The sequence below is a fragment of the Pungitius pungitius genome, chromosome 1, assembly GCF_949316345.1.
Source record: "Pungitius pungitius chromosome 1, fPunPun2.1, whole genome shotgun sequence".
Lineage (NCBI taxonomy): Eukaryota > Metazoa > Chordata > Actinopteri > Perciformes > Gasterosteidae > Pungitius > Pungitius pungitius.
This window is the reverse complement of record NC_084900.1, coordinates 2,104,005-2,125,449: the sequence shown is the minus strand read 5'-3', so window position 1 is coordinate 2,125,449 and position 21,445 is coordinate 2,104,005. Positions and strand designations below refer to the sequence as shown.

Below are 21,445 nucleotides of genomic sequence, written 5' to 3'. Positions count from 1 at the left end.
CAGCCGTTGCGGAAGACACCACTCTCAGTGGATTCATTTCTAGGGATGAGTCCGCCTTCAGGTAGGGGTCTGACCATCTGGTGACCAGGTGCAGCCAAAACAACTTGGAGATTAACGCTATGAAAATGGTGGAGATGGTAATGGATTTGAGTAAGAACCCAGCACAACCTTCCCCCATCACCCCGTGTGACTCCCCCGTCATCGCTGTGGACTCCTTCTGTTTCCTGGCCTCCATCATATCCCAGGACATCAATTGTGAGGTGAACAACAGCTCCCTCATCAAGAAGGCTCAGCAGAGGCTGTTCCTCTTAAGGCAGCAGAGGACATTCTACCCGTCAAAGATACTCATTGTGCGCTTATGTACCACCATTATTACGTCCATTCTTTGCCCCTCCATCACCGTCTGGTACGCTGCAGCCACAGCCAAGGACAAGGGCAGGCTGCACCGTATCAATCGCTCTGCAGAGAGTGTGATTTGCTGTAATGTGCCTTCCCTCCAGGTCTTGTGCCCTTCTAGGTCCCTGAAGCAAGCTAGAAACATTGTACCCAACGCTTCTCACCCTGGACAAAAACGGTTTGTGTTTCTTCCATCTGGCAGGAAGCTGAGGTCCATCAGGACTAAGACCTCATGGCACACAAACAGTTTTATCCTGCCGGCGGTCAGGCTCATCAACAGAGCCCAGGTCCCCCCATATCCCTTCACATTCCATATGTAATAACACTTCATCCTATACACATATACAGTTGTGTAAGATTCACTAAAGCAGTGGTTCTCAACTGGTCTGGCTTTAGGACCCACTATCACCCCTTAATGACAAGCCGCGACCCAACTCGATCGGTAAACGGGGGGGGGGGGGTGCTAGTCATCAGCCCTCAGGGTGCTAGCAGCTGTCTTTGCGGCGCCAAACATGGATGGACGAGCCGGCAAATAAAAAGACACTCCGCTGCATTACAAAAAGTCCCTTCAAAATATATATATTTTTTTTTCCCAAGCAACGGCCCGCGACCCACTAAAAACGAGTCCGCAACCCACCAGTTGAGAACCACTGCACTAAAGTACTGAATATGAAAAGAAATAAAACTCACATGACACATGACACAAACGTGACACAACATTTTGTCACAGAGATCCCCCTCGAAATATTTTACTTCATTATTTAATTAGCTTCGTTCGACCCATCAAATTTTATCAGGTTGTATTTTGAGTAGTAGAATAGAGAAGCTTAGTTTTACACAATTAATTTTTACTCTAGATGATATAACTAGCTCGTAGACAAAATACAAAATAAGGTGGTTCTCACACATCACAGGGATCCTTTATTGTAATATATTACAGTGTAACACTGACTGGAGCGGAGAGAAACTACCTGTTAGCTCATCCTCGTTAGATTTAGGTCACCTTTGAACATTTTAATAGCTCACTTTGTTTTTTGGCACACTATGCTATTACGTAATGTAACTAAAACATGTCTAGGTCATCAGTTACTGGCATTTACATGTTGACTGGCGGCCAAAATGGGACCAATTATTATTACACCAGCGATTAATCTGAACCATCATGTGAGTGCCTTTAGTACTAAAAGTGTTTTTTCACAGAGTACAGTGTGACTCAAGCAAAGTTTGTGCAATTCTTCAATCCAAAAATAAGTGCGTGTGTTTTTGCGTGTGTGATTTGGATGAGGGGGGAATTAGTTTTTGCTCGATTCAGCCTATAGAAAAATAGAGTTAATCCTATCATCTCAAAAACTTGCAAGAGAAACTATTTCATTAATATTTATTCAGAGTTATCCAGTGTTCAATCATTTTGTTGAAGTCAATGAGGGTTTGGACGTTTTTTCTCAATTTTTAGATCTTTTCGAATATTTATTGATACATCTCTGTAAGGACTATTATATCTGAAGAATTTTTCTCGAGGCACGTAATCAGATGAACAAAAGGTACAAAATGTTCCACAACATTGAAATGATACGTTGAAGTAGCGAGGAGGAGCTAAATGGTAATTAGACAAGTGTGACTAATCCCTCTGCAAACAGGGAGTGTCGATGGGTATTTAAACCACGCTGCATGCTGCTCTGTACGCTTGTCTTACGAGGACGATTGAGACACTCGCCATGACGACCCATCCAGGTAGGACGTCGATATTTCTATCAGGAGACACTGAAACAGAAAAAACTTTCATTTATTACACATGCAAAACCCATTGATGTGGATATTTAGTTAGATGATTAAAATGAGGGAATTGATTAAATCAGTTTATGCAAGAAGACTGTGCAGCATGTACTGGTTGAATAATTTGGAGAATATTAATAAGTACATGTAGAAAAATGTACTGCTAACTTCGTTCGTTTAAACCCTGGAAGAGCGGTCTAAGTGACTTTTAAACTATAATTTATGTACAATTCGAATAGATAATGGCCCAACAATCCCTGTTTGACTTCTGTTTCTGGAAGAAAACATCTTAAATGCCAAACATGGATTATTGAGTAATTATTGTTTTCTTTTGCAGTTGCAAAGATGTCCCTCGCCGTTCCGTTAGAGGAGCAGTTCAAGTGCTGCATCTGTCTGGACATCTTCACTGACCCGACCTCCATCCCATGTGGTCATAACTTTTGCCTGGAATGCATTGAGGGATTTTGGGATACTAAGAGACAGACCGAGTGTCCTCTGTGCAAAGAGAAATTCAAAGAGAGACCACAACTGAGGATCAACCTGGTATTTGCTGAAATCATTGAGATCTACAAAAGGTTTGTTTCTAATTATTTCCTCTTGTGCTATTAAAGCAATGCAAAGTCAAACCAAAAATATTAACTTAGTTTGTATTTAACAAAATTTCATTTAAACCAAAAGGGCTCAAGAGGAGAGTTCAGACCTTGTGACGCCACCAGAAAGCATGAAAATTTCCCTAAACCCACATTGCGGGGCTGACCAAGTTCCCTGTGATGTTTGCTGCGGAGACAAGTCCCCATCGGTCAAGTCGTGTCCAACCTGCCTGCTGTCTTATTGCAAACTTCACCTCACGCCACACGAGAGGGATGCGGCGCTGCAGAAGCACCAGCTGATGGATACGGCCACCTTCATCACCAATCACCACTGCGGAGAACACAGGAAGCCGCTGACCAAGTTCTGCACCAGCGACCAGAAGCCTATTTGTGTGAAATGTTCGGAGAGGAGACACAAACACCACACCATAGTACCGATAGAGGAGGAGAGGATCAGGGTCAAGGTGGGACACCTGTTCTTTTAGGCCTCACCTTCATGTGAACTCTGATATATTCTTTTCATGCAATCCGTCCCTTTACTTCAACTATTAATGTACACTGAAACACTATCTTTTAACCTTTTGTAGACCTCTATAAAGGACAGGAAGGAAACCATCAAACAGATGATCCGGACCAGACACAGAAAGATGGAACAGATCAAAAACTCTGTGGATCAAAGCAAAGTAAGTTCATAATGAAAAAAGGTCTAACTGGTCATGTTTGTCTATTTCTGTCCATAAAAACTAACTGTTTCCACTGTGTCAATGGACAGGAAATCACAGAGAGGGAGATCCAGGGCAGTGCTAAGGTCTACAGCTTCCTGATAACCGCCATCAAGACGAATCAGGCCAGGCTTGTGGAGGAGCTGGAGCAGAAGCATCAAGAAGCCGAGAGGAAAGCCACGGAGCTGTTGCAGGAGCTGCAGCAGGAAATCAGAGAGCTCCAGGCGAGGGAAATCGAGCTGGTGGAGCTGGAGAAAAGTCAGAGCCAGGTTCACCTCCTGCAGGTTAGACACATGAAGGTCCTCATCTCTTTGCAGACTCAATGCCTCAACCATTCTAATCATGAGTAACCTGCGCATTTTCCCCCATTTTAGAGGTTGCCATCTCAAAGTCAACTCCCATCCACCAGAGAGTGGTCCGAGGTGTCGGTCTACTCTGATCACTGCATGGGGACAGTGACCAGATCCTTCTCCGAGCTCATCGCTGTCTGCCAGGATCTATTAGTCAAACTCTCTGAAGATGGTTAGTAGTCTTTTTGGAAAAAAACACGGTCTATTCTTTAACTGCCAAAGATCGTTGTAAAGGTCTGTGCATGAAAATCAACTTTTTCTTTTCTCTTTTTGCAGAAGTAGACAAGCTGAATGAATATGCAGGTATGCTCACAGCCACATTTCTATTTATTGCTCATTAAGCTTCTTTAATCTTAATTAGTTTCTCTCCTTATGACCCGGCTCATGTTGTTTCTTCTTTTTTTCTACAGTCGATGTCACTCTGGACCCTGAGACTGTTTCAGGTTGGCTCGTCCTGTCTCCAGACAGAAAGAAGGTATTGTCCGATTAGACTTTTTATTGTGACAGCTAGTACTAATTACCAGAGGTGGGATCAAGTCACTGTTAGGCAAGTCACAAGCAAGTCTCAAGTCATTGCCCTCGAGTCCCGAGTCAAGTCGAGTCAAAGACGAAGCAAGTCCCAAGTCGAGTCACAAGTCACAGCCAACAAGTCTCAAGTCGAGTCACAAGTCGTACCATTTTAGTTTCGAGTCATTTCGAGTCATTTTATTATAGTGGGGACGGGGAACCCTGGGTGATGGTGCGCTGCCTCACAGACCTAGACTACGAAGGGAAGGGTAATGGTGGATCGACTGTGACTGTGTTATAGTACTGTAACGCTCACCCCAATACTGCAGCGTAAATAAGGAGGCGATGACTGGCTTGCAACTCCGCTGCATTTATTTATATAAAACAACTCAACTTCGGTCACTTGGCCGTCACCACGCCGAACGAACACTTCCGCATACACGGCCCCCCAAAACTCGGGTTGTCTCGCGTAACTACAGCTGATAACAAAGCATAACGTGAACACATGCAACATCTGCATAACTGATTAACTAATAACTTTAACTCAGCTCATTACACTACTTTAAAACGGACGTTGACATAATGTTGGCGAGGATTTCCATCGGAGTCTGAATCCGGGTTCAAAAATCCCGATTTTTTTAACCATGGACGAGCTGTCTCGTTGATAAGGTCAAATGGACTGCAGTGATTGGATGTTGTTCAGGCAGCGCTCTCTGCATACAGGTGGCGCACATTTTTTTGACAGATGCAGATAAACAGAGCGGCGCGGTGGTGTGAAAATGTTTTCCCCCAGTTTTCATGGGAAGTAGCAAGTCTTCTCGAGTCAAAGGGCTCGAGTCCAAGTCAAGTCACGAGTCATCGGTATTCAAGTCCAAGTCGAGTTGCAAGTCTTTGTACGTTTTGTCGAGTCGAGTCTCAAGTCATCAAATTCATGACTCGAGTCCACACCTCTGCTAATTACTGAGCTTTTCCTCATAAAACATTACATGCAGATTTAAATCTTACTGCATTACAGTTGTAAACTACATATATTCTCACAGTTCTCAAAATAATGATAAGATGCTTTCTATTATGAAGTAATGAGGCTAGTTATCAACTGTTGGAGTTAGGCGAATGTTTAATATGATAAAGACGATGAAAATAACTTTCATCCTTTGGATCCACAGGTGTCTGTCGGCAGCCAGAAGAATAATTTAGTCCTGGACAATCCTCGGCGGTTCGACTCCTGCGTCTGTGTTTTGGGGAAACAAAGCTTTGCTACCGGAAGGCGCTACTGGGTTGTTCAGGTAAGGATCTCAGAAACAGGAAAACACGCTTCATCAGCCATCAGCCTACAGTGAGTCACTAAAAAGCCGAGAGTTTAATGCATGTATGTTTGATGTGTGTTTCAGGTTGGAAACAAAACAGACTGGGACCTCGGCGTGGCCCGAGAGTCCATCAACAGGAAGGGGTCCATCATGGTGCGTCCCGACAGCGGTTACTGGGCCATCTGCCGGCGAAAAGGCGGCAGCCTCAGCGCCTGCGCCGGCCCCTCCATCGAGCTCCGCCTCCAAGAAACGCCCCAGAAAGTGGGCGTGTTCCTGGACTACGAGGAAGGCTCCGTGTCCTTCTACGACGCAGAAGCAAAGACCCACATTTACACCTACAGCGGGTGTGACTTCAATGAGCCTCTCAACCCGTACTTCAACCCCTGTGTTAAAAACGAGGGAAACGTTGCCCCGTTGATCATTTGTCCTCTGGAGGAAGGAGTCCACTGAGTTCCCTGTGTGACTTGTTATGAGAAACCGGACAATTAAGGTGGACATTATGAGCGATGTGAATGAATGCGACGGTGCAACATCTTGCAAGGAGACCCAATGCTGTTTAAATGCACATACGGGGACTATTCTTCTAATGCCTACTGAAATGCAACACACAACTTTTGGTGGCTAATACTATTTTGTGCTGATAGGCAACTATTTATTTACTATTTATAGTTTCGCTGGTAAACCTATTATAAAAGCAATAAGGTACTTGTATTTATCTGTCACTGGCCTGCAACAGGCTGCTAAAAAAAGGAGGCAGAAATGTTCACACTGTATCTGACTGCATGAATTGTTTTCTCTTCTTACTTTCAGTCAGCTCTATTACTCAATTGATACTAGAGTCATGTGTGAATAATTATATTTATATATCATGTATTTGTACATAAAAAAAGCCTCAAAAGTTACATGAACTGTTAAATGCTGATATGTATTATAAATGGGTAATTTGAGACACTAATTGTTTAACTGCAAATAAAAGTTATATTTTGAATTATATATAAAAATTTGTAAAATTGTCTTTTTAAGGGATGCATTGTGACCCTTCTGTCCATCAATAAGTAAGGTTACTGTGGTTGGTGTTGAGGTTGTTTTGATGTCCTTAATTTGTTTTCGATAACATACACCTCCGTTTCATGACAGATGATGTTTCCTACAGAACATCAAATTAATACAACACTCTTCCACGCTGTCACGGTCCAAAACCAATTTGCCTCCCCACAAACACCAACACCTGTGGCAGGTAATCCTGCTGATTATATCAACATTGCGTCTTAATTGAAACTTAGCTTAACATAGTTTAACAATGACAAATATTAATATAAACAATAACAAAATAGGTTGATTAACTATTTTTGTAATATTTTGTTTTCTTCTTTGTTATTTTTTAATATATATATATTGTGATATAATATTGATAAATGTTTCAAATACAAAGTATCTTTCAAATTCAACTTTTATCCTTCTAGGAAAATATGTTGAGCATGCAAATAATTCACTTAACACCAATTAAGTTTCATTTCATGTGCACCAAAGTATTACACTAACTCTATCATGCACAGTTCCTTGTTAACAGTCAAATTAGAATCTTTGGAAGCAACAATGTATTTGGAGTTGAGAGAAGACTACGTCTCAGACCTCTGTATGTGAGAAAAGATGAATGTATAGAAATACGTTAAAACTAAAACCTCCCTAGAGAATGGCCGGGGGGTTCAGAGCGTTTCATTTTCTTTGCTCCACATGAATCAGATTACTTTTCCACACTAAAACCTTGTGTCCAGGGCCTCAGGCCCCCGGCATTAGAGATTAAGTTGATAATTAAAGGACTATTTCTAAAAAGTGTTGCAACAACACAACATGGTTGAATTGTTTCCGGTGTGAGTAATTTCACTCAGATATGATGACACAACATGAACACAGTTTTCATTGTGCTGTTCTTGAAACCTGATTGTATTCAGGAATTTTTGTGACATGAATGTCATTCAAAGGACAAAGGTAAATCAAGTGCTATAAGGAAGAGTTTGAGTTTCTCGTAATTCACTTGCATATTATTTTTTTGTAGAACACTTTGTTGATAATACTGGACTTTCACTTGGCTGGTTTAACAGTTGATTAATAGAAATTTAATTCTGTAAATAGGTTCATGATTCCTAAAGAATGAATCATGTTGTTTTTTGAGCTTTGAATCATCTTAGACCATGTAATTGTGGAAAATAACTGCAAACTTTTGTGACCACAGGGTTCAGCATCTAACCAAAGACTAATTATTTCTGGCACGAAGACTCAAACCTAGAAAATAACTTGGAGCTTGACGCTATGAAGACGGTGGAGATGGTAATGGATTTAAGGAAGAACCCATCACAACCGTCCCCCATCACCCCGTGTGACTCCCCCGTCTTCGTTGTGGACTCCTTCTGTTTCCTGGCCTCCATCATATCCCAGGACATCAAGTGGGAGGTGAACATCAGCTCCATCGCCAAGAAGGCTCAGCAGAGGCTGTTCCTCCTAAGGCACCTGAGGACATTCTACCCGTCAAAGATACTCATTGTGCGCTTATGTACCACCATTATTACTGTCATGACCCTGGCTTCCTCTTCCCTCCTTGTCCCCTGTCTCCCTCTTGTGGTACTCTCAGGCAAACACCCCCTGCCCTTGCTCTCTCTCCCCTCATTATCCCTCACAGCTGATTCCCCTCTCGTCCTCATCATTGTCTCACCTGAAACCTCTTCCACCTGATTTTGCCTGCTTCTTATTCCCTCCCTCCAGCCTTGTCTTGTTGTCGGATTATTCCATGAACGTAGACACACGCGTCAACACTCTCGTCCTGTCTTGTCCTGCACCTGCACCTGCACCTGCACCTGCACCTGCACCTGCACCTGCACCTGCACCTGCACCTCTGCACCTGCACCTCCACCGTCCGCGTATTAGTGTCTGTGCCTTTCCACAGAGTGCCCGACCTGCGCGCGCCCCCGGCAGCTCATCTGCTTTCACCTCTCCGCTGGACCCGGCTGGTCAGGAGCACCCCGGGATCCCCAAACGCTGTCCTCACGGGAGTAATCCTTATGCCCCTAAGTTCCAGGTTTTACTGTCTGCTTCTGTTATGTTTCCGGCTAACGCCAGAGGGCTTTGAGATTATTCGTTATTGAGGACTGTTTTTCTTTTTTGATCATTAAAAGACTCTCAACTGCATCTCGCTCCTGGTTCCCCATCATTCCACCATAACAATTACATCCATTCTTTGCCCCTCCATCACCGTCTGGTACGCTGCAGCCACAGCCAAGGACAGGCAGGCTGCAGCGTATCAATCGCTCTGCAGAGAGTGTGATTTGCTGCAATGTGCCTTCCCTCCAGGTCTTGTGCCCTTCTAGGTCCCTGAAGCAAGCTAGAAATATTGTAACCAACGCTTCTCACCCTGGAAAAAAACAGTTTGTGTCTCTTCCATCTGGCAGGAAGCTGAGGTCCATCAGGAACAAGACCTCACATCACACGAACAGTTTTATCCTGCCGGCGGTCAGGCTCATCAACAGAGCCCAGGTCCTCCCATATCGCTTCACATTCCATATGTAATAACACTGCATCCTTTACACATATGCTCACAATACAGTTGTGTAAGATTCACTAAAGTAATGGATATGAAAAGAAATAAAACTCACAGAAGTTGAGAAACAATTGACACAACATTTTGTCAGAGATCCCCCTCGAAATATTTTAATTAATTATTTAATTAGCTTTGTTCGAACCATCACATTTTATCAGGTTCAATTATGAGTAGTAGAATAGAGCAGCTTAGTTTTACACAATAACAAATTTTACTCTGGATGCTATACTTTAAACTAGCTCGTAGACAAACTACAAAATAAGGTGGTTCTCACACATCACAGGGATCCTTTATTGTAATATATTACAGTGTAACATTGACTGGAGCGGAGAGAAACTACCTGTTAGCTCATCCTCGTTAGATTTAGGTCACTTGCGAACATTTTAATAGCTCACTATGTTTTTTGGCACAGTACACCAGTACGTAATGTAATTCAAATATCTAGGTCATCAGTTACTGGCATTTATGTGAGAAAAAATAAATGTGCGTTTGTGTGTGTGTGAAAAATTAAATGTAAAAAAACCTGAAGTAAAGAAAATTAAAGAAATGTTTCACCAGCGATTATTCTGAACCATCATGTGAGTGGGTTAGAAGAACTAAAAACGATTTGTATTTAACACTGTGCAGTGTGACTCAAGCAAAGATTTTGCAATTCTTCAATCCCAAAAAAAGTGTGTTTGTACGTGTGTGACTTGGATGAGGGGGAAATTAGTTGATTTTAGCCTGTGATATAAAACAGTTAATTTAACACCAAATGTCTGTGCATATGTATATATGGTTATAAGTTTACATATAATCAAAAAAAGTTTTTTTAACTTCATTGTAAAAACTTGCAAAAGAAACTATTTCATTAATATTTGTCCAAAATTATCCAGTGTTAAATCATTTTGTTGGAGTCAATGAGGCTTTGAAGCGTTTTTTCTAAATTTTTAGACCTTTTCTAATCTTAATTTATACATCTCTGTAATGATTTTTAGATCTGAAGAAATGCCCAAACCTTTCCCGAAGCACGTTGTAAAATGTGACCAATATGAAGAATGTTTAATGCCAAATCACTCACGACTGCTCATGTCACATTTTCACCTGTTTCTTTCCGTCAGGTGGTTTGAAAACATTGATCATGTTTTTCCAGGTGCTGAATCACTCTCATGAAGGGGGAATTTTTATGTCCTTTGTTTATGATTACAGCAGGTGAGCCAAACATTCCAGTACAGAATAGTCTGAGGCCCAAATCTGAGATACGTGCTTCAGTTCCACTTCCTCACCACATGTAATCAGATGAACAAAAGGTACAAAATGTACCAGAACATTGAAATGATACGTTGAAGTAGCGAGGAGGAGCTAAATGGTAATTAGACAAGTGTGACTAATCCCTCTGCAAACAGGGAGTGTCGATGGGTATTTAAACCACGCTGCATGCTGCTCTGTACGCTTGTCTTACGAGGACGATTGAGACACTCGCCATGACGACCCATCCAGGTAGGACGCCGATATTTCTATCAGGAGACACTGAAACAGAAAAACTTTCATTTATTACACATGTAAAACCCATTGATGTGGATATTTAGTTAGGTGATTAAAATGAGGGAATCCATTAAATCAGTTTATGCAAGAGGAGTGTGCAGCATGTACTGGTTGAATAATCTGGATGTATTAAAGAAATGTAAAAGGTTTTACTGCTAACTTTGTCTTTAAACCCTAGAAGAGCGGTCTAAGTTACTTTTAAACTCTAATTTATGAACAATTTGAATAGATAATGACCAAACAATCTCTGTTTGACTTCTATTTCTGGAAGAAAACATCTTAAATACCTAACATAGATTTTTAAGTAATACAATTTCTTTTCTTTTGCAGTTGCAAAGATGTCCCTCTCGGTTCCATTAGAGGAACAGTTCAAGTGCTGCATCTGTCTGGACATCTTCACCGACCCGACCTCCATCCCATGTGGTCATAACTTTTGCCTGGAATGCATTGAGGGATTTTGGGATACTAAGATAAAGACTAAGAGACAGACCGAGTGTCCTCTGTGCAAAGAGAAATTCAAAGAGAGACCACAACTGAGGATCAACCTGGTATTTGTTGAAATCATTGAGATCTACAAAAGGTTTGTTTCTAATTATTTCCTCTTGTGCTATTAAAGCAATGCAAAGTCAAACCAAAAATAGTTTGTATTTAACAAAATTTCATTTAAACCAAAAGGGGTCAAGAGGAGAGTTCAGACCTTGTGACGCCACCAGGAAGCAGGAAAAATTCCCTGAACCCACTTTGCGGGGCTGACCAAGTTCCCTGTGATGTTTGCTGCGGAGACAAGTCCCCATCGGTCAAGTCGTGTCCGACCTGCCTGCTGTCTTATTGCAAACTTCACCTCACGCCACACGAGAGGGATGCGGCGCTGCAGAAGCACCAGCTGATGGATACGGCCACCTTCATCACCAATCACCACTGCGGAGAACACAGGAAGCCGCTGACCAAGTTCTGCACCAGCGACCAGAAGCCTATTTGTGTGAAATGTTCGGAGAGGAGACACAAACACCACACCATAGTACCGATAGAGAAGGAGAGGAACAGGGTCAAGGTGAGACACCTGTTCTTTTAGGCATCACCTTCATGTGAATTCTGATACATTCTTTTAATGCAATCCGTCCCTTTACTTTAATAATGAATGTACACCGAAACACTCTTTTAACCTTTTGTAGACCTCTATAAAGAACAGGAAGGAAACCATCAAACAGATGATCCGGACCAGACGCAGTAAGATGGAACAGATCAAAAACTCTGTGGATCAAAGTAAAGTAAGTTCATAATAAAAAAAGGTCTAACTGGTCATGTTTGTCTATTTCTGTCCATAAAAACTAACTGTTTCCACTGTGTCAATGGACAGGAAATCACAGAGAGGCAGATCCAAGGCAGTGCTAAGTTCTACAGCTTCCTGATAACTGCCATAGAGAAGAACCAGGCCAGGCTTGTGGAGGAGCTGGAGCAGAAGCATCAAGAAGCCGAGAGGAAAGCCGTGGAGCTGTTGCAGGAGCTGCAGCAGGAAATCAGAGAGCTCCAGGCGAGGGGCATCGAGGTGAAGGAGCTGGAGAAAAGTCAGAGCCCGGTTCACCTCCTGCAGGTTAGACACATGAAGGTCCTCATCTCTTTGCAGACTCAACGCCTCAACCATTCTAATCATGAGTAACCTGCGCATTTTCCCCCATTTTAGAGGTTGCCATCTCAAAGTCAACTCCCATCCACCAGAGAGTGGTCCGAGGTGTCGGTCTACTCTGATCACTGCATGGGGACGGTGACCAGATCCTTCTCCGAGCTCATCGCTGTCTGCCAGGATCTATTAGTCAAACTGTCTGAAGATGGTTAGTAGTCTTTTTGGAAAAAAACACGGTCTATTCTTTAACTGCCAAAGATTGTTGTAAATGTCTGTGCATGAAAATCAACTTTTTCTTTTCCTGTTTTTGCAGAAGTAGATAAGCTGAATGAATATGCAGGTATGCTCACAGCCACATTTCTATTCATTTCTCATTAAGCTTCTTTAATCTTAATTAGTTTCTCTCCTTATGACCCAGCTCACGTTTTTTCTTCTTTGTTTCTACAGTCGATGTCACTCTGGACCCTGAGACTGCTTCAGGTTGGCTCGCCCTTTCTCCAGACAGAAAGAAGGTATTGTCCGATTAGACTTTTTATTGTGACAGCTAGTACTAATTACTAAGCTTTTCCTCATAAAACATTACATGCAGATTTAAATTTTACTGCATTACAGTTGTAAACTACATATATTCTCATAGTTCTCAAAATAATGATAAGATGCTTTCTATTATGAAGTAATGAGGCTAGTTATCAACTGTTGGAGTTAGGCGAATGTTTAATATGATGAAGACGATGAAAATAACTTTCATCCTTTGGATCCACAGGTGTCTGTCGGCAGCCAGAAGAATAATTTAGTCCTGGACAATCCTCGGCGGTTCGACTCCTGCGTCTGTGTTTTGGGGAAACAAAGCTTTGCTACCGGAAGGCGCTACTGGGTTGTTCAGGTAAGGATCTCAGAAACAGGAAAACACGCTTCATCAGCCATCAGCCTACAGTGAGTCAATGAAAAGCCGAGAGTTTCATGCATGTACGTCTGATGTGTGTTTCAGGTCGGAAACAAAACAGACTGGGACCTCGGCGTGGCCCGGGAGTCCATCAACAGGAAGGGGGCCATCGAGGTGCGTCCCGACAGCGGTTACTGGGCCATCTGCCGGCGAAAAGGCAGCAGCCTCAGCGCCTGCGCCGGCCCCTCCGTCAAGCTCCGCCTCCAAGAAACGCCCCAGAAAGTGGGCGTGTTCCTGGACTACGAGGAAGGCTCCGTGTCCTTCTACGACGCAGAAGCAAAGACCCACATTTACACCTACAGCGGGTGTGACTTCAATGAGCCTCTCAACCCGTACTTCAACCCCTGTGTTAAAAACGAGGGAAACGTCGCCCCGTTGATCATTTGTCCTCTGGAGGAAGGAGTCCACTGAGTTCCCTGTGTGACTTGTTATGAGAAACCGGACAATTAAGGTGGACATTATGAGCGATGTGAATGAATGCGACGGTGCAACATCTTGCAAGGAGACCCAATGCTGTTTAAATGCACATACGGGGACTATTCGTCTATTGCCTACTGAAATGCAACACACAACTTTTGGTGGCTAATACTATTTTGTGCTGATAGGCAACTATTTATTTACTATTTATAGTTTCGCTGGTAACCCTATTATAAAAGCAATAAGGTACTTGTATTTATCTGTCACTGGCCTGCAACAGGCTGCTAAAAAAAGGAGGCAGAAATGTTCACACTGTATCTGACTGCATGAATTGTTTTCTCTTCTTACTTTCAGTCAGCTCTATTACTCAATTGATACTAGAGTCATGTGTGAATAATTATATTTATATATCATGTATTTGTACATAAAAAAAGCCTCAAAAGTTACATGAACTGTTAAATGCTGATATGTATTATAAATGGGTAATTTGAGACACTAATTGTTTAACTGCAAATAAAAGTTATATTTTGAATTATATATAAAAATTTGTAAAATTGTCTTTTTAAGGGATGCATTGTGACCCTTCTGTCCATCAATAAGTAAGGTTACTGTGGTTGGTGTTGAGGTTGTTTTGATGTCCTTAATTTGTTTTCGATAACATACACCTCCGTTTCATGACATTTTAATACAACACTCTTCCACGCTGTCACGGTCCAAAACCAATTTGCCTCCCCACAAACACCAACACCTGTGGCAGGTAATCCTGCTGATTATATCAACATTGCGTCTTAATTGAAACTTAGCTTAACATAGGTTAACAATGACAAATATTAATATAAACAATAACAAAATAGGTTGATTAACTATTTTTGTAATATTTTGTTTTCTTCTTTGTTATTTTTTAATTCATATATATTGTGATATAATATTGATAAATGTTTCAAATACAAAGTATCTTTCAAATTCAACTTTTATCTTTCTAGGAAAATATGTTGAGCATGCAAATAATTCACTTAACACCAATTAAGTTTCATTTCATGTGCACCAAAGTATTACACTAACTCTTTCATGCACAGTTCCTTGTTAACAGTCAAATTAGAATCTTTGGAAGCAACAATGTATTTGGAGTTGAGAAAGGACATCGTCTCAGACCTCTGTATGTGAGAAAAGATGAATGTAAAGAAATACGTTAAAGCTAAAACCTCCCTAGAGAATGGCCGGGGGGTTCAGAGCGTTTCATTTTCTTTGCTCCACATGAATCAGATTGCTTTGCACACTAAAACCTTGTGTCCGGGGCCTCAGGCCCCCGGCATTAGAGATTAAGTTGATAATTAAAGGACTATTTCTAAAAAGTGTTGCAACAACACAACATGGTTGAATTGTTTCCGGTGTAATTTCACTCAGATATGATGACACAACATGAACACAGTGTTCATTGTGCTGTTCTTGAAACCTGATTGTATTCAGGAATTTTTGTGACATGAATGTCATTCAAAGGACAAAGGTAAATCAAGTGCTATAAGGAAGAGTTTGAGTTTCTCGTAATTCACTTGCATATTATTTTTTTGTAGAACACTTTGTTGATAATACTGGACTTTCACTTGGCTGGTTTAACAGTTGATTAATAGAAATTGAATTCTGTAAATAGGTTCATTATTCCTAAAGAATGAATCCTGTTGTTTTTTGAGCTTTGAATCATCTTAGACCATGTAATTGTGGAAAATAACTGCAAACTTATGTGACCATAGGGTTCGGCATCTAACCAAAGACTAATTATTTCTGGCACGATGACTCAAACCTAGAAAATAACCTGGAGCTTGACGCTATGAAGACGGTGGAGATGGTAATGGATTTAAGGAAGAACCCATCACAACCGTCCCCCATCACCCCGTGTGACTCCCCCGTCTTCGCTGTGGACTCCTTCTGTTTCCTGGCCTCCATCATATCCCAGGACATCAAGTGGGAGGTGAACATCAGCTCCATCGCCCAGAAGGCTCAGCAGAGGCTGTTCCTCCTAAGGCACCTGAGGACATTCTACCCGTCAAAGATACTCATTGTGCGCTTATGTACCACCATTATTACTGTCATGACCCTGGCTTCCTCTTCCCTCCTTGTCCCCTGTCTCCCTCTTGTGGTACTCTCAGGCAAACACCCCCTGCCCTTGCTCTCTCTCTCCCCTCATTATCCCTCACAGCTGATTCCCCTCTCGTCCTCATCATTGTCTCACCTGAAACCTCTTCCACCTGATTTTGCCTGCTTCTTATTCCCTCCCTCTAGCCTTGTCTTGTTGTCGGATTATTCCATGAACGTAGACACACGCGTCAACACTCTCGTCCTGTCTTGTCCTGCACCTCCACCGTCCGCGTATTAGTGTCTGTGCCTTTCCACAGAGTGCCCGACCGGCGCGCGCCCCCGGCAGCTCATCTGCTTTCACCTCTCCGCTGGACCCGGCTGGTGAGGAGCACCCCGGGATCCCCGAACGCTGTCCTCACGGGAGTAATCCTTATGCCCCTAAGTTCCAGGTTTCTACTGTCTGCTTCTGTTATGTTTCCGGCTAACGCCAGAGGGCTTTGAGATTATTCGTTATTGAGGACTGTTTTTCTTTTTTGATCATTAAAAGACTCTCAACTGCATCTCGCTCCTGGTTCCCCATCATTCCACCATAACAATTACGTCCATTCTTTGCCCCTCCATCACCGTCTGGTACGCTGCAGCCACAGCCAAGGACAGGCAGGCTGCAGCGTATCAATCGCTCTGCAGAGAGTGTGATTTGCTGCAATGTGCCTTCCCTCCAGGTCTTGTGCCCTTCTAGGTCCCTGAAGCAAGCTAGAAACATTGTACCCAACCTTCTCACCCTGGAAAAGAACAGTTTGTGTCTCTTCCATCTGGCAGGAAGCTGAGGTCCATCAGGAACAAGACCTCACATCACACGAACAGTTTTATCCTGCCGGCGGTCAGGCTCATCAACAGAGCCCAGGTCCCCCCATATCGCTTCACATTCCATATGTAATAACACTGCATCCTTTACACATATGCTCACAATACAGTTGTGTAAGATTCACTAAAGTAATGGATATGAAAAGAAATAAAACTCACAGAAGTTGAGAAACAATTGACACAACATTTTGTCAGAGATCCCCCTCGAAATAGTTTAATTAATTATTTAATTAGCTTTGTTCGAACCATCACATTTTATCAGGTTCAATTATGAGTAGTAGAATAGAGCAGCTTAGTTTTACACAATAACAAATTTTACTCTGGATGATATACTTTAAACTAGCTCGTAGACAAACTACAAAATAAGGTGGTTCTCACACGTCACAGGGATCCTTTATTGTAATATATTACAGTGTAACACTGACTGGAGCGGAGAGAAACTACCTGTTAGCTCATCCTCGTTAGATTTAGGTCACTTGCGAACATTTTAATAGCTCACTATGTTTTTTGGCACAGTCCACTAGAACATAATACAATTAAAAACAATATCTAAGTGATCAGTTGATGGCATTTACATGTTGACTTGCAGCTGTAACAGGACATTATACTATGATGACAAATAAATGTGCGTTTGTGTGTGTGTGAAAAAAAAATGTAGAAAAAACCTGACGGAAAGAAAAGGAAAGAAATGTTTTACCATTCTGAACCATTATGTGAGCGCTTTAGGGTTAGAACCAGTGTTGCCACAGTTACTTTGAAAGTAACTTAGTTACGTAACGGATTACCTGATTTTAAAAGTAACTACGTTAGATTAGAAGTTACTTTATTAGTTACTTTCAGCAGCTGTGTGACAACACACGCGCCGCCTCAACATAAAAATGACAACTGGTTATGCCAACACTCACTTTATTTAGTCAAGTAAAGCTCAATATTTCCGTGTTACTTGGTACATGTTGTGATTTAACAATTCATTTGAACAAGCGGATCTACTTCTTTGTTGCCAGTGGGAAGGAAGTGAATGCCAGCTGGTTTTAAAGAACACAAAGAAACCGGTCACACAACACTCCTTCCTGCAAAAGTACAATGCAGTTACTCACTATTAGAATTTGTATTGCATTGTACTATCGGTGTACTAGTACAGTATGTACTAATTAATGTAACTTACAATAACAACATGATATCATCATTAAGAGCTTTATACTAAAAAAAGAACCCTATACATTGACGATAATTTACGTCTCTGTAGCCTTTTTATTAGGCCACTATTACAGTGTACAATATGACCAACGTTGGGGCAGAATGTGTCGAGCTGCATATTGTGAGTCTCTCATGAACTCAAAGTGACCTTTCTTCAACTACTTGTGATGAAGCCTAGTTCCTGAGGGCATCTTGTCTTAGCAGATGGAACCCATAGATCCCTTGACTGATCTGCAGGACAAACTCTCTCAGCTGCACGTGCCCGACTCCACCTGCAAGTGGATCACTGACTTCCTGTCTGACAGGAAGCAGCACGTGAAGCTGGGGAAACACGGCTCTGCCTCTCGGTCCATCAGCACTGGTTCCCCCCAAGCCTGCGTTTTTTCCCCTCTGCTCTTCTCCCTGTACACAAACAACTGCACCTCCAGTCACCAGTCCGTCAAACTCCTAAAGTTTGCTGATGACACCACCCTCATTGGACTGATCTCTAGTAGGGACGAGTCCGCCTACAGGCAGGAGTCTGATCACCTGATGATGTGGTGCAGCAAGAACAACCTGGAGCTTATCGCCGACAGTGGAGATGGTCGTGAACTTCAGGAAGAACGCAGCCCCACCTTCCCCCCTCACCTTGTGTGACTCCTCCGTCACCACTGTGGACTCCTTCCGTTTCCTGGGCTCCATCATCACCCAGGACCTCAAGTGGGAGCTGAACATCAGCTCCATCACGAAAAAGGCTTAGCAGAGGATCTTCTTCCTGAGGCAGCTGAAGAAATTCAACCTGCCAAAGACGATGATGTTGCACTTCTACACAGCCATCGAGTCCATCCTCTGCTCCTCCATCACCGTGTGGTACGCTGCAGCCACAACCGAGGACAAGGGCAGGTTGCAGCGTGTCATCCGCTCTGCAGAGAGGGTGATTGGCTGCAATCTGCCGTCTCTCCAGGACTTGTTCACTTCCAGGACTTTGAAGCGGACCAGTAGGATTGTAGCGACCCCTCCCACCCTGGACTAAAACTGTTTGTGCCCCTTCCATCCGGCAGGAGGCTGAGGTCCATCCTTCCGCCACACGAACAGTTTCTTCCCTTCGGCAGTCGGGCTCATCAGACAGAGAGGCCGGGCCCCTCCTGACTGACTCTGACTCCCATGTTCATTCATTCACTGTGTCACTTTCACTCGTCACTTTGAGCTGGTGCACTTTATCTTTATTTTTATTTCTGATTTTATCTTATCTCCTCTTACTTACTAACCCATAGCTTTAGCTTTAGCGTACTAACCCATAGCATATATTTTATATACTTTATTTTATTTTTATCTTATTGCTGCACTATGTTGTTATTATTGTACTGTCTTCCGTCATGCACCAACCGCCAAGACAATTTCCATGTATGTCTAACATATTATGGCAATAAACGATTCCTGATTCACGATCCCTATCCTGTTCTATTATCTGTGTTTCAAATGTTTATTGACTGGGCATTATTAAGGGAGCGTGAGGGGTGTCGCTTTACGACATCTGGGTTTTTTCCTTACATTCATCTGTCCTGGGGGCTTGTGCAGATACAAAACAGGTCCCGCTTCAAAGTGCCTAAAACTCCTGTTCTCCCTTCTCCTCTTGGTCAGATCTTCCTGCTCCTCTGGGGGAGATGGAACAATCTTTCCCATTTCAGCTGAATTGAGTCATTTGACTTCTGTCTGTACTTACGGCTTGTGTTGATGATTTCTGTATTCTAAATCATTTTTCTATATTCAATTTAGTAATCAATACCTAATCGCAAAGCAAGTTCAAGATACTTTTGGTTTCTCACAAGGCTTCAATCCACAAATTTCCACCATAACCAACAAACAAGCAAACATCTGGTGGTTTCATGCACGTTTGAGTGATGACCTACATCACTTAATCTGATGACCCAAAAATGACCTCAACAGCCTAAGCGCCATACAACACGCTGCACCTCCAATTAAGGATATCAAAAACACGTTACTAACACAAACACGGCTAGTCCTATCCCACCTAAAAACCCACGTGGTCCATCACGCCACACAAACAGTTTCTTTTCGTCGGCAGTCGGGCTCATCAACAGAGCAAATACACTTAATGACTTGCACATGCACTCACAATACAGTTATGTACACTATGGTTATCTGTTGCCTGTACACTTTATTTTACTTTTTTATTTCTATTCTAAATCCTTGCAGTGCATATTCTTCTATATGTTATATGTATGTATATTTAATTGTAAACCAAACATGTCATATTTTCTGCTATGGGTAATTGTTGTGGTTTCCGAAGTCATTGTCTTATTGTCCAATGCTATTCACTGACTGCCATGTCATATTCCTTGTACATCTATCATGACATTTGTTACCTGACTTCAACATCACACCCAAAGGTTAACACAGCGAAGAAGATTCACTAAAGTACTGATATTATTTAATTAGCTGTGTTTGAACCATCACATTTTATCAGGTCGTATTATGAGTAGTAGAATAGAGGAGCTTAGTTTTACCCAATTACAAAATTTACTCTGGATAATATACTTTAAACTAGTGTAACCAAAGGTGGCTTTCTCATAGAGGTGGTGTGTGTGCGCGCCACCTGTAGGTAACCACTCAAATGAATTTACAATACATTTTACTGCACTCTGAAAAACAAACTATGAATTAAAAACAGTCAAACTCAAGATAACAACTATGTCTAAAATGACTGAATCTAAAAGTAGTCTCAGAGGTTCTGCCCCACCATAACACCCAGTAAAAGAGATGCATTTCTATTTAAAAAGACAAATAAAACAAAGGGAAAACAATTGGGGCCATTGAGGCTCAATTGGGTAATTAAGACCGGAGGACGATTTGCTCAACAAGTGTATTAAAAGCCAAATGGAGGCTCTTTAAAAAAAGTGGAGAGTGGCACACCTGCTGTCAATCGCTGGCTCGCACCTGTTGACCCTAATTAGATAGGCTGTTAGACACACACTTATTAAACAAGGAAGGTTTAACCAATAAAATAGATTTAGGTCACTTGCAAACATTTTAATAGGTCACTTTGTTGTACTGGATATGAAAATAAATATATAAAACTCACAAAAGTTGAGAAACAATTGACACAACATTTTGTCACAGAGACCCCCTCGAAATATTTTAACTTATTATTTAATTAGCTTTGTTAAAAACCATCACATTTTATCAGGTCGAATTATGAGTAGTAGAATAGAGGAACTTAGTTTTACTCAATTATAAATTTTACTCTGTCTATGAGCTAGTTTAAAGTATATCATCCAAACTACAAAATAAGGTGGTTCTCACACATCACAGGGATCCTTTATTGTAATATATTACAGTGTAACACTGACTGGAGCGAAGAGAAACTACCTGTTGGCTCATCCTCGTTAGATTTAGGTCACCTTTGAACATTTTAATAGCTCACTTTTTTTTTTTTGGCACAGTACACTAGTACGCAATGTAATTAAAAACAATATCTAGGTCATCAGTTACTGGCATTTACGTGTTGACTTGCAGCTGTAACAGGACCATTTATTATGACGATAAATAAATGTGCTTTTGTGTGTGTG

General features: G+C 41.9%; 2 protein-coding genes across 2 annotated transcripts; both read left to right on the top strand.

Annotated features, from left to right (window-relative positions):
- Window positions 1-2,089: 2,089 nt before the first annotated feature.
- LOC119222935 (E3 ubiquitin-protein ligase TRIM21-like) lies at window positions 2,090-6,640 on the top strand. The gene is made up of 10 exons (XM_037479955.2): window positions 2,090-2,127; window positions 2,507-2,744; window positions 2,848-3,223; window positions 3,347-3,442; window positions 3,532-3,765; window positions 3,856-4,003; window positions 4,108-4,134; window positions 4,242-4,306; window positions 5,505-5,624; window positions 5,730-6,640. Exons 1-10 carry the CDS (start codon window positions 2,112-2,114, stop codon window positions 6,093-6,095), a joined length of 1,686 nt encoding a protein of 561 aa, XP_037335852.2. The 5' UTR covers window positions 2,090-2,111; the 3' UTR covers window positions 6,096-6,640.
- Window positions 6,641-10,680: 4,040 nt separating this feature from the next.
- Window positions 10,681-14,281, top strand: LOC119222937 (E3 ubiquitin-protein ligase TRIM21-like). The gene is made up of 10 exons (XM_037479957.2): window positions 10,681-10,716; window positions 11,092-11,341; window positions 11,437-11,812; window positions 11,934-12,029; window positions 12,119-12,352; window positions 12,443-12,590; window positions 12,696-12,722; window positions 12,830-12,894; window positions 13,146-13,265; window positions 13,371-14,281. The coding sequence occupies exons 1-10, from the start codon at window positions 10,701-10,703 to the stop codon at window positions 13,734-13,736; spliced, it is 1,698 nt and encodes a 565-aa protein (XP_037335854.2). The 5' UTR covers window positions 10,681-10,700; the 3' UTR covers window positions 13,737-14,281.
- Window positions 14,282-21,445: the final 7,164 nt, after the last annotated feature.